Source organism: Haemaphysalis longicornis, unplaced genomic scaffold (assembly GCF_048455015.1).
Source record: "Haemaphysalis longicornis isolate Haplotype H1 unplaced genomic scaffold, Haemaphysalis longicornis Haplotype H1 scaffold_4, whole genome shotgun sequence".
NCBI lineage: Eukaryota > Metazoa > Arthropoda > Arachnida > Ixodida > Ixodidae > Haemaphysalis > Haemaphysalis longicornis.
In genome coordinates, this window is record NW_027526361.1 from 116336405 (window position 1) to 116349556 (window position 13152).

A 13152-nucleotide genomic window follows, 5' to 3' on the forward strand; every position below is an offset into this window, starting at 1 on the left:
TACACTTCTCCTAGCTGACATTTAAAACACCTCATATAACAGCTGTGAGATCGTTGCATTTAGGTCCGGTAACAAACTTTCGCTTTTATCTCAAATCGCGTTCAGGTGGATTTGACTAATTTTGGAGAAAAAACTTATTCAATTTATTGACGAGGAAGAGGGTTGTTCTGAAGCACATGTTTGTTCCCACATGCAGCACATTCAAAAGCCACCTCATTTCCTGCACAAACACATATGGCGCTAACCATGGTACGGGAAAAACAGATGGTGCGGAAAACCACGCGCTCTGAACAAAACAAATGCTTTTTTTTTCTGGTAGGATGTCATCAGACTCACATAACGGGTCCCCAGAGTTCATGGCAGTCGCTTCCATTGGCTCCCAAAGTTGATGGAAACCAGTTAGCGTGATCCCCAAGACAACCGGTACATATCGCACGTACTCCAGTGCTGACATATACATCCTACCCTCAAAAAGGTAAACGCCTATTTTTATAGCTACACGTTTCCTGTAGCAAAACGCAGATTTTCGGCCTCTGCAACAAAGCTCACAGCCGGACTTCCTAGATAATAATGTGCTTCACTTTGTCGCATAGCAGGTTTAACCACTGATCGAACCACGTTTGCTGGAGGATTCAGCCGACGAGCCCTGCAGTTTTTCTGTACGAGCTTATTTTTGGAAGTGCAAGAGAGAAGGTTGCGATGAATAACAGAAATAAAGTTATTTATGCACGTTAAGCGGAAAGTGATTAACGAGCATTTTAACTATATAAAATCACCTAATCTTGTCCACTAGGCGCAGTGTCAGACGGAACATTGAGCAGTTTCAACGATGATGTATGTCCTAAGTCACAAGGTGATTATGACATGCTCTGAAATACAAATCGTTATGGCGTCCCCTAGTAGTACGTACAAAATTCGTCCTCACTGCTACATAGTGTTTGCGGTACATGTGGTACATGTCATCTTCCGCATTGACATGTAGCACACACCCGCTTCTCGCCTTTTTTAGGCGCGGTACAAGCATTGGATGTGGCTCCTAATTTCAGTGTTTCGGTTAAATAAAGAAGTTAGTGCAACGACGGTCTCCTTCAAAAAGAAGTCCCTGTACTAGTGAGGAAATTCTTGAGTTACTAAGTGTTCGAAGGCGAAATTATAAGCAGTTCTCCTCGTTACAAAATGGGGGCCGGATCAAAAAGAGTTCGTTCACATGTGAGCAAATAAATATACGTCTTAACGACCTGCGTTTTCGCCCATTGCTTCAAAAAGGCTCTTTCTGTGAAATTTTTTTCTGCAAGCATAAGGGACGCAAGTTATCCGGCTCGCTGAGCTTTCTGTGTGGTATTACGTTCATAATCAAACTTGCTTTTATTTTTTTCATAAAGAAAATACTGCTCCTTCAGTGTTATACGGGATTACTGAGTGTCTTCGTACCTAACTCTTTCTCTGTGCAGTCTCCACAGATGACAATGAAGGCTTCTCACGTATTAGCGTCGCCAGTGCCCTGGTTGTTCCTGCTTTGTCAGCCAATTATTCAAGCAACGCCTGGCAGTAACGCCAACGGGGAAGATGGGTACGGCGAAGCTCTCTATCTGACGCCGCTCATCGACGCCGGCAAGCTTGAAGAAGCGCGTGCTCGAAGTAAAACCGGCAGGATCGGTGGGGACGACTTGGAGAATGTGCTCAGTTACTCGGGCTACCTGACCGTCAACAGGGAGCTCAACAGCAATCTCTTCTTCTGGTTCGTACCAGCGCTTGTGAGTAAACACTTTTCATGAGTGCACAAGCACAATTACACTAACCCGGGGTGAGGTACGTCTTATTTGTGCACGGGCAATAGCAGGTTGGAGGAGTTCTGACGCCAATTTTTTATGTTCCTTCGTGATTGCTTTTATCTATGCCTAATGGCCTGGTGAACCCGAAACAGCACTTTTAATACTTGAGCGCGCTATAATTATTTATATCGAACGGCATGAAAATCGTCTATTTCGGTTTTCAGCGCTTCCAGCCCAGAGGGCGCGCCTGACAGAACAACGGTATGACCTAACCGTTACGCGCAAACGTCAAAGCACTGCGGTGGCCGGTGGAGGCGATATCGACCGTCCCGCATCAGATCAGAAGAATGCGCTGCCTGAAGGCGTTAGGCCTACCATTGTGGCGGAAAATTCTGCACCGGTTTCAAGCAGAGTCACGATGGCGACTTCTGTTACGATTATGGGCTTTATTATCGGCTCCTTTTTCGAGTGCGGTACTTTACTTTTGGTAAGATTGCCTTTCTGGAAAGCGGTTATGCGTGTAGCTCTGGCTACGTGCATCATTTAAAGAACGCGCCAGAGCCCAGTCGCCGCTCGCCAGGCCGCACGTTTCAAGTGACGTCACGAGTTTCTGACGAGCGTTCGGGGCACACGGCCACGCACTTCTGTTCATTACCACGGAGTCATGCCACGCCTTTGTTTATTTGCTGCGCGCCTCTCCGCGTGCTGTACCGTCGGCGCGATGAATGAGATAAAATTCAAGTATATCCTGCGCGTTGCAGGCCGCCCAAATTTCCGCCAGGGTATTCTGCCGAGTAAATGAAGCGACTGTGTAATATTATTAACACCTTAAATTGGTGTCAGTACCCCTTTAAAATAAAAGGAGACCTCAGATAGACTGCCTTTTCAGGAGTAGAGAAAATCAGAAATCCCTACGTTTGGCGTTCTGCAGGCAGAGTGAGTTGGAAATCCTCTCATGTTGTTCCTGAGCATAACAATGCCGTACGCGTCAGCCGTTAAGTTACGTGCACTGGTTTGTGAACGGTTTCTGTGAGCCTGAGATGAGAAATGTTTGGCGCTGATTTATACATTTGGCAGTGTAAAATTTCCTCTTGTCAGAAGGGCCAAGCGAGCGCCTCGAACGTAAGTGATTCTTCACCTTTTGGTAACTTCCGAACTAATATTATGGGCACCTATTTCGTTCCCAATGAACTAGAAATGCATAGTGCTTTTCTTTGAAGAACTCTAATGCCAGAAGTTTCCACCACCACCATGAGTAGTTACTGCACAGGTGTGGCAGTTGCAGAATGCCTGCTTTCTTATAGCCAAAAAAACCTCATTCTCGAAGGAGGAGAAGGGGCGCTAAGAGTTTTGCTAAAAGGCCTTCTTCCCTAAAAATCGCACTTTTTGTAACCACAGCTGTCGGGCTGTCCCTCCCGCTCATGCGATTCGCCTCAATAGAAAGCCCACTTGCCGCCGCAAACCATATAGGCGCTGGTGACTGTCGTTATCTTTTATTCACAGAAAAAGCGCTTCGAGAGCAGCCAAAGCGAATTTATGAACTATTTTGGGTGTCATATGGACTTTCCATAATTGTTACGGGCATTGCCTCGTGAGTGGAGATAGCGAAAGTCCTTTCGGTACGTGTACTTTAAACTGGAAAATGGTGGCCGACGTTCTTTCGCCACGATTTTAAGAAAGCTACCAAGAGGAGGGGGAGCGGAGATTAGAAGTGGAAAGCCGGTGGCCTATTGTGACACTGTCTGCGTTGGTAAATTGTGGAAAACTATGCAAGACAAGAATACGAAGGAAGAAGAAACAATTCACGAAAGCACGAAAGTTCATGCCTGTAGTGAGCTTGTTGTCAATTAACAATAGAAACTGTAGTATAGTTTCGGTACTCCTGTGGTAACGAATGAGCTACCTATGTATTTCTTAGAAGTCAAAACTTCGCTTCATTTTGTCAAAGTTTCCTTCGATAACTTCGCCAATGTTATATATTAATATCACTAATTTATAAACACAGGAGCGGCCGGACAAGGCACCGGTGTTAGCCTGGCTCCAAGGAGGCCCCGGATCATCGTCTTTAGTCGGATTCTTCGCCGAACACGGACCGTACATGCTGCCCAACGATGACTCCCTGAAACCTGTACGACGAATTGTAACGTGGGTAAAACACTTCTCTATGCTATACGTCGACGAACCAGTGGGGGCCGGGTTCAGCTTCACCGACTCGGACGAAGGCTACGCACGAAACCTGACTGACGTCGGACGGGACATGGTCGAGTTCCTGCAGCAGTTTTTTCAGCTCTTTCCGGATTACTCGCAAAACGACTTTTATGTCACTGGCGAATCTTTTGGCGGTAAGTGGCATCAAATAACTTTCAGTCAAGTAACCATAATGCCCCGCGGTCTGAACATACAAATACAGATATACAGATATACAAATTATATACAAATATATACAATCTGTATATATAACATACAGATATGCAAATTGCCTACACCGTACAGATTGTGTGATGGACAAATAAACAAAAACAGGACAGTGACTACTAGCATGCTGCCCAAACCCCGCCTTTATCACGAAAGCTTCAAAAACAGACTGTCTGCCTTTCATGGCTCCACTCTGATAACGCGAAAAAATGTCGAGCGTATAATACAGTGGCATCCGATATCTCGCACACACCGATGCCTGCCCCTCTCCGGTTCCGTTCAAACTCCAAATGACTGCAAATATATATATCCTTAATACTAGATCTAGCGTAGCCATCTCAATGGCTAGAAAGTGCGTTACATTGCTTCTAAAAACCGGACATATGTCATTTGCGATTAGAAGTAAAAACACCTCTAACAAATAATTTTCCTATACACCAAAAAGAAACGGAAAAAAGGGAATGCAATGAAGTTAGAAAGCATAAAGAAAGCACAAATACAAAAGCACGGGTGATGAAAACATGTAGCGGAAAGCTATTACGAAAACAGGGCAGCTTATTCGCTCTCATAAATCTGTAAAAGTTTCTTCTGGTGGCTTAGCAGTGTGCATTTTCAGAATTTTTTTTTATGTTCTTGAAAAAAAACTGCTCTTGAAGTGGTTTTCGTGTTATAGGCATATTACGAGAAATTCGGACGTGTCCCTCGTCCCGTGCCACTGCCGTGATTATTGCTTTCGTGTCATTTTGCTGAGTTTGTGTTGCATCTACATCGTTTTTGTGCCTCCGAGTGGTATTCATAAAAAAACCTTCCTCTGTCGACACAATTCTTCAGCAAGGAGGCAGGTAGTTTGTGCACGTCACCAGAGCCAATAGATAAGTTGTTTACTTTACCTCAGCCTTTTCCTTCTTATGTAGCGCCATTTCGTTATGGTGCGATGCATTTCGCTCAGTTTGTGGGTATGCGCCCTAAGGTCTTACGGGGAGTGTCTTGCTATACGTTATCAAAAATACAGTGTAAACGACGCCACACGCAAAAGGTCTCGGGTTGTCGATTTTTTTGTGTGTGCCCTGCCTTGACCTCTGTTTTTTGAAGATATATATCTCTGCATCGAGACAATTTTTTTGTTCTTTCATTACCTCCTGATCTGCATCAACATATTATTTTCTGCGATAATTGTTCCCCCGCACGAGCTCCAGGTTTACACAAAACGTGCTGGCAAAAAGGGTACTACGCCAAAATCAAGAATTTGATAAATATGTTGCTTTGGAGGTCTATCAAAACTATGTTACGGGATAACGGCATGGCTCGGCTCTTGGCCAGCAAAAGTAAAGCTAGTTAAGCCACCAATACTCTGTAAAAAGCTTCCCCACCAAACAACATTACTGCAGTGCAACATGCATGGCAACGGCACTGCCGCAGTGACATTACTCCAGGGAACACCACTTGCATAACAACAATACGGACACCTAGATCGGCCGTTTAGCTGCGGTGTGGAGTGCACCTAAGGGAAATGCCCAATACAGGGCACACGGAAAGGCTAGCGAGTGGGCAAAGAGAGCAGCAGGCAACAGGAGGCTCACTTTGTTTGCAGTCTCCTTTGCGGTGTCACTCTCTCCGCTATCGCAGGCAGCTGTGTCCACGTGCTCTCTCCACTTTTTTTGGGCTCTGCCCCCTCTGGTGACATGCGCGAATCCCTTGACACAGCCACAGGGCTGTGTTGATGGAGCTGCGTGATGCCCCATCCATTGCTCACGCCATAAAATCGCTTGGCGCGTATGTTTTTATTGCTTTGCCGGGGCCGTAACTAAACCTTCCAGGCGTGAAACGTGTTGTAGGACTGTACTGTAGAACCAAGAAGAATTTCTCCTTGCAACAAAAATCCCCGTTTGGAAGAAGACGACTATCTCCGTTTTTTGGAAGCCCAGTGCCATTTCTCTGCGCAGGAAGCCCCTTGCTCCCGTGGAGAACAGACACAATCCCATTCGGCAACGTTTTCATCACGTCCTATAAAAGACTTTAAGTTCTATATCGGACGTTTCAGACAAAATAAATCGCTTATCTCGCTGCTTTATATGAAATCTAAGTGCTTTCCTAGTTTTTCTTCATGACCAATTTTAAGCAGTACGTAAAATGTCAACATGAAGATATATATCTATGTTGCCAGCAGAACGCATAACGGAGTATTGATGCTGTATACTTAGCCCAATACTAGGAATGCAAGTAGTCGTCACATCATCAACGTTAAAACGGCGCCTTAATTAAGCAAAGGATCCTTAAAGGGGCCATGCAGACAAAACACAAGTTTGGTTTATTCGAAAGATTGCCCCGTTAGAATCATACTGACACCACTTTTAACGTACACTTCGCTCAAATAAGCTATATAATTAGGAAAAAAGAGAATGGCCTAGCGTCCCACTGGCTCATTTCCCGCAACAGAATCTATGATGTGATATGTGCCCGGCGGTGAGATTGGCTGAGGCCGACAAACGCAAACGCAAATTAAACACGGCTTATACGCTTACTGAACGAGCTATTTGCGCTTAAATGGAATGAATATTCATTTTAGAGCAGTAAGAATGGTGCGGTAAACAATGAAAGTTACGAAAGTACACGTAGGCATAGAAGTACCGATGCGCACTGCTGTTGGTACTGGGCGCACTATGCTTGTGTTAGCTGCGCAGCACTCCGCCACTTTGTAGTTATCTTACACGACACCGCCGACTGGCGGAAGTGACGTTGTGTTACGTGAACCTGTATGCGGAGCATACCCTATGTTTCACGAAACGATGACTTTTGCAGTACCAAAAACAACCCACGCGCAAATACGGTCAAAAACAAAGCAATGGCGGACAACGGTCCGTTCAGGAGTGGGGTAGCGCCATCTTGGAGGAATAACGGCAAGCGAGGCTGCAGAGCCGATTGACGCAGTGGAAGTTTGTTTGAATACGCGCACTTATGGCTTCACTGCTGACGTCCAGAAAACACACAATTTGGCGGGAAAATCAAAATTTTAACCTAAATTGATTAATTTTTTGGTGAATACGGCATCATTTGCTGCCGGGCCAGCGCTGGGGGCACTATAAAACACGAAATGTTTTGCATAAAACCAACTTTCATTTTGTCTGCATGGCCCCTTTCAGAAAGATCGTTTAGTTATGAGTTATTTTATGTGAAGTTCCCGTTTCTTGCGTGCAATCTACTTAAAAATTCTTGAAAAGTCATGTTCAAATACCTAAGAAACATCTATAATCTCTTCCAGTGAAATCTTTCTTGATGGTGACACGCTATCTGTTTCGCCACAAATTTTGTATTCTTGAGGCTCAAAAAATCCCCTTAAAGGGGAATCACCTGATCACATTCCTATGGTAGTTACTAATTCATGACCCAAAGGCTTACAACCCGCGGAGTACCCATGCGAAAAGTTTTATAAATCCATATAAATGTTCCCAACGTCCTCGTTTGCTTCTGTTAGAAAGATTTCTCTTTCTTACTGAAATAAATAATAACCAAGAAACGCATTTTGGATTATCTAGTTTTCACTAGATGGCGCTGGCTGTCTAGCAAGCAAAAGATTTATGTCTTCATTTCAGTACAGAAGTGACATATTTCTAAAATCAGCAACCTGGTCCGTTAGGAACATCTCTATGTACTCGTAAGTCCTGTCGTATAGGTGCACGGTGGTTTTGAAGCCCTTCAGTCATGAAGTTGTACGCCCCATAAGAATATTAGCAGGTGAGTGCCCCTTAAGGTACGGTAAAATTACCGCACGATAAGTACTTCCTTTCTTTGCAAAACATACAAAAAGTTGGCGAGACAGTCTAACAGTTGCTGCCTCTTAAACGTTCATTTTGGTGCTGCGTCTTGCAGGAAAGTTCGTGCCGGCCACTGCTTTCGCAATCCACGATGCGAAAGACTCGCTTCGCGCCAACATCAATCTCAAGGGCATCGCGTACGGTAACGGATTCACCGACCCGGTCATCCAGCTTGACATTAGCAACCACACATATCAGCTTGGACTTTTCGACCGCCAGCAGGCTTCGTACTTCAATCAAAAGTATAACGTCGCGAAGAACTACATCAACGATGGTCGTTATACAGATGCCTTCTTCGTCATCAATGAGCTCATGTTCGCTCTTCCCAACGAATACTACAATCCACCATCGACGTATTTTGGGAATGTCACTGGCTACGAACGTTTTCACAATGTCCTTCTTATTAAGGATCCTGCCATAACGGATTCATTTGAAGGCTTCGTCCAGACAGCATCGGTGAGGCAAGCCCTTCATGTGGGATCGAACCCTTTCCATGACCGATCAAGTGTCATCACACACATGATCGGTGATCTGATGAATAGTGCCAAGCCTTATATGCATGTTTTAATGGACAACTACAAAGTCCTCCTCTACAGCGGTCAGCTTGATATTGTTGTGCCTTACACAGGCACAGAGGAATTTCTCGCTACCATACCCTGGTCGGGTGCCAAAGAGCTGGAGGCAGCTTCAAGACGAATTTGGTGGCCACAGTCGATTACCAACGGGTCCAAAGGGAGTTCGAACGGTGTGTATGGCTATAGCCGATCAGCGGAAAAGTTTAGACTGGTGATGGTGCGCAACGCAGGTCACTACGTTCCTCTGGATCAGCCGGAGGCCTCTCTGGACATGATGACGAGGTTTATCAACGATTTACCCTTCAGCGACGAAGAGATTGCGAACAACACCAGTTCCTCTTAGTGCTTGACGCAAAACCTTTATATACCAGCGGAAAAAACAGTTAAACGGAGAATTGTTGAGGAAAAACGGCAGTTTAGCGCCGACATGCCGCATACTAACCCTGTTTGCAAGTATCATTAAAGTCTTGTTTACTTGCTCAACCTGAAAGTCGTACAAAGCTCAAGTGTGCAACTTCTTTCTGTACTGCACCTACGTATTTTTATTTATTTATTTATTTATTTATTTTCTCTTTTTTATTTTTATTTATTTATTTATTTATTTATTTATTTATTTATTTATTTATTTATTTATTTATTTATTTATTTATTTATTTATTTATTTATTTATTTATTTATTTATTTATTTATTTATTTATTTATTTTATTCTAAAGGCCAAGGGCATTACAGAGGGGAATGGGGACTGATGTAGAAGCAGCAATACAACAAAAAATGAAACAAGTGCAGCAGCAACAACAACAGTACAGTTTCACTGACACCTTGCATCACATTGATGATAATGCAGCGCGGAAGCGTTCGCTGTCTTGGATGCCAGCAAGTGGTCCGGGAAGGTGGTTCCATTCGCTCGATGTCCGAGGAATGAATGATTGAAAGCACGTGTTAGGCAAGTCATAACGCCTACTTTGTGAGTGCGATCAGTGCGGACGAAACATAGGAAGGTGGGGGAATGAGGGCTGTGCGCAAAAAAGAATTGTGGTAATAAATTTTATGAAACAAGATGAGCCGATCGAGCAGCCAGATGAGGTAAGTGCAAGGAATTTTTCATTGATGTAACACTAGCTGTCGTGCTGTAGTTCTGGAGGATGAAGCAAGCGGCGTTTTTTTGGACTAGTTATAATTATTTATTCAGAGTTTCAGAGCTTGGATCCCAAATACATACGGCGTAATCAAGTTTAGGCTGAACCAAAGTTTTATATAGCACTTTTTTCAATCAGACGGGTGCAGAACGGAAATTACGACGTAATTGTCCTAGCATGCGATTCTAGTTTAAATTATGGATACAGTTTAGTGACGAAGTAGTTTTCTCCAGAGAATGGGAAAAGAAACGATGATGATCGGGCATGTTGAAAGTACGCAGTCTGTAAGTTTCACGACCACATAAAATGCGGACAATTTATGTAACACAAACAACACATTCACAAAATAAAAGTGCGGGTATAATAAGACATTGTTCTGTTTTGGTTGTCGTTACTAGATACATGATAACACAAAAGAAGCTTTTGGCTCGCACCAAACTGATTACTAACTACAAGCGTGGTAATTACGGCGCCATTAGCAATGAACTTAAGCGATTTTATTCTTCGTTCCGTAAAACCTACGAAACACGCAGTCCTGATTCTAACTGAGAATTGTACAAAAATAAACTTTTAAACTTCAAAATTACATTTATTCCTAGCCTACTTGTTAGATCTATTTATAACAACCCATGGTTTAATAACTGCCTAAAACGCCTTCGGAATAGAAAAAAACGCCTCTACAGATCAGCCAAATTAAAAACTGAACAACTAGCCTGGGACCGTTACCAGTCATGTGGGACTCAATACGTAAAAGAAATAGCTGATGCCAATGAAAAATTCCTTTCAACGAACCCACAATCCATACTGAAAACTAACCCCAACAAGTTCTGGCGCTTACGCCCCCCTAAGTCAAACACTAATCAACTTGAACTCACAAACCCGGACGGTCAACCCATAGACAGTGGTAATTGTGCTACATTTCTCAACGACTACTTTACATCCGTGTCCCATCCCGCTAACAACGAATCCATCACAGCTAAATCATACAGAAAATCCAGTGCACAGCCCGACATTCAAATTAGTCCTAAAAGTATAGCCTAAATAATGAGTACACTGAAGTTAACATCATCTGCCGGTTGCGACAAGATTAACAGTAAGTTAATCTCGTACTATCTCGTTACGAGTTAATCTCGTACTCAAAAATACTATCCTCGTTTTAAGTAAAATCCTATGTCTAATATCTGATCAATCCCGTACGCACAGGCCAGGTTCCAGATGACTGGAAAAAATAAAAGACAACCCCCGTCTTTAAATCAGGCAATCGTTCTTCACCAGCTAATTACCGCCCTATTTTTCCTACGTGCATATCGTCCAAGCTTCTAGAACACATAATAGCATCTCATGTCATGAATAATCTAGAAAGCATGAATTTATTTTTTCTATACCAGCATGGATTTTGGAAATTTTACTCGTGCGAAACACAGTTCGCTGAGTTTGCCCACGACATTCTAGTTAACATTGATAACAACCTTCAAACGGACGCCATTTTCTTAGACTTTGCAAAGGCATTTGATCGCGTTCTACATAACCACCTGCTCTCAAAATTAACTTGCCTCGGTTTACCTACAAACATAATAAACTGGATTAAGGACTTCCTTACAGGCCGCATGCAATTCATGTTTGCTAATAACAGCCAATCATCGCTCACAGCTGTTACATCTGGGGTAAAGCAGGGCGCCAGTAGTTCGCCACTTTTATGTCTAATTTACATAAACGATCTGCCAACTAACACAAAAAGCAAACTAAAACTTTTATCGATGACTGTGTCCTCTACTCTGCAATTAAAAGCTTCGATGATAACAGCACCGTACAAGATGGCCTTAACACTATCGCTTTATGATGCAATAATTGACTTATGCCCCTTAACTTATTGAAATGCAAACTAATCTTATTCTCTCGTAAACGCTCCATCACCCACCACACTTACAATATTAATTCTGTACGACTCAAACCTCAAGAAGAGAGCGAGCTAGACGCAGTCGAGCTTACGAGATCGCACTTTGCCTTCCAGCTTTCGCCACCACACAGAAACCGCTTAAACTGGGGTTGCATGACAACCTCACCCAGCTCTTCGAAGCACAACACACCAGTCAAATGGCCCGCCTGTCACTCGCCCCGACAGACCGGCCTCTCCTCAGGGCATTGGTCCGATCCACACTCAACCCCCATAACGCGTGTCAGCCGCTCCCTCCCCACATCCAAACCCGCCGCGGTGGCTCAGTAACTAAGGCGTTGCGCTGCTGAGCACGAGGTCGCGGGTTCGATTCCCGGCCGCGGCGGCCGCTTTTCTGATGGAGGCGAAAAGCAAAAACGCCCGTGTGTACGAGATTTCGGCGCACGTTAAAGATCCCCAGGTGGTCAAAATTAATCCGGAGCCCTCCACTACGGCGCGCCTCATCGCCTGCGTTGCGTCGGCGCGTTAAACCCTCCAATCAGATCAGATCCCCACATCCAAACCACTATCAAAGTTTCAACAATTCCACGTCAGATGCATCCCGTATATTACCCTGGCCGACGCAAAGCTAGAGTGCAACACCTTCAACGGAAGTACTCCTCGACCTGGATGCTCGCTAGACCGACGTCGTCCAAACCCCACCATAACCCCGCTCGACCCTGGCAGCCACCGACAACGAGGGTACCAACATTCACCACCCATCGAACCACGATCACCGACTTTCAACAAGCCTGCCGGCATTGCCTCCTGCGTAGAGTACCCCCGGCAACTTTCAAGGTCTTCAAAGGTATTCCATACTTACCTACAATCCCCATTGTATGGACCCTGGGACATGACTCACCCCGAGTTTTGGGCAGAAACTAGTTACTAGTAACGGATTCCCGGTAACTAGTTTCTTCTTTCAGTAACTAATTGTAACTGTAACTAGTTACTTTTACGTTTTCACAGAGTAACTGTAACATTAAATACCACTTCTGTTAATTCTTTATACCAAACTGTCCATTAGGTCACTCGTTAAAGGCCGAAGTACAGTTTCCGCTTTCTACTTTTTTCGGACTTTTTTCTCTCAACGTTTCACCTTTCACTCTAAGAAAAAAGGTGGTCAAAAGGGAGTCCCCGGCGCCGCGACTACCTTTTACGCTTAGTGAGTCAAAAGGGAGTCACAGAACATAGTCATAATTTTGGCGACTCTTCTTTGACTGGGTTCCGGGCGCAACTTTGCGGGAGAGGGGAACTGACACGAGGAGCACACAAAACAAACAAAAAAAAGAGATGCCGCTCTTATTGGTCGCCGCAGGTGTGACGTCAGGCGTTGCCCGCGAGCAGGCGAGCAGGCGGAGTGGAAGTTTTTGAACTGACTGCGTGCTCCGCCGGAGAGGCGTTCTTTGTGTTGTGGCCGTTAGGGTGGTTTTCGTAACTACGTGGTTTCGCTGGTCAGTGTCGCGACAATTTTACAGTGCTTTTGCCGTGCTCCACGTGAGGACAGC

The 13152-nt window shown here is 44.4% G+C and overlaps 1 protein-coding gene across 1 annotated transcript; it reads left to right on the top strand.

The window, feature by feature from the left end:
* The first annotated feature begins 311 nt into the window (after positions 1-311).
* Positions 312-9064, top strand: LOC144179290 (venom serine carboxypeptidase-like). The gene is made up of 4 exons (XM_077707589.1): positions 312-475; positions 1452-1754; positions 3778-4114; positions 8055-9064. The coding sequence occupies exons 2-4, from the start codon at positions 1461-1463 to the stop codon at positions 8915-8917; spliced, it is 1494 nt and encodes a 497-aa protein (XP_077563715.1). The 5' UTR covers positions 312-475; positions 1452-1460; the 3' UTR covers positions 8918-9064.
* Positions 9065-13152: the final 4088 nt, after the last annotated feature.

What these genes read in the sequence shown, in the direction of transcription:
- LOC144179290 (XM_077707589.1), top strand. Translation starts at nt 1,461, where the DNA reads ATGACAATGAAGGCTTCTCACGTATTAGCGTCGCCAGTGCCCTGGTTG. An exon ending in TCTGGTTCGTACCAGCGCTT is followed by an intron (nt 1,755 to 3,777) that starts GTGAGTAAACAC and finishes TTATAAACACAG; the next exon opens with GAGCGGCCGGACAAGGCACC. An exon ending in CACTGGCGAATCTTTTGGCG is followed by an intron (nt 4,115 to 8,054) that starts GTAAGTGGCATC and finishes TGCGTCTTGCAG; the next exon opens with GAAAGTTCGTGCCGGCCACT.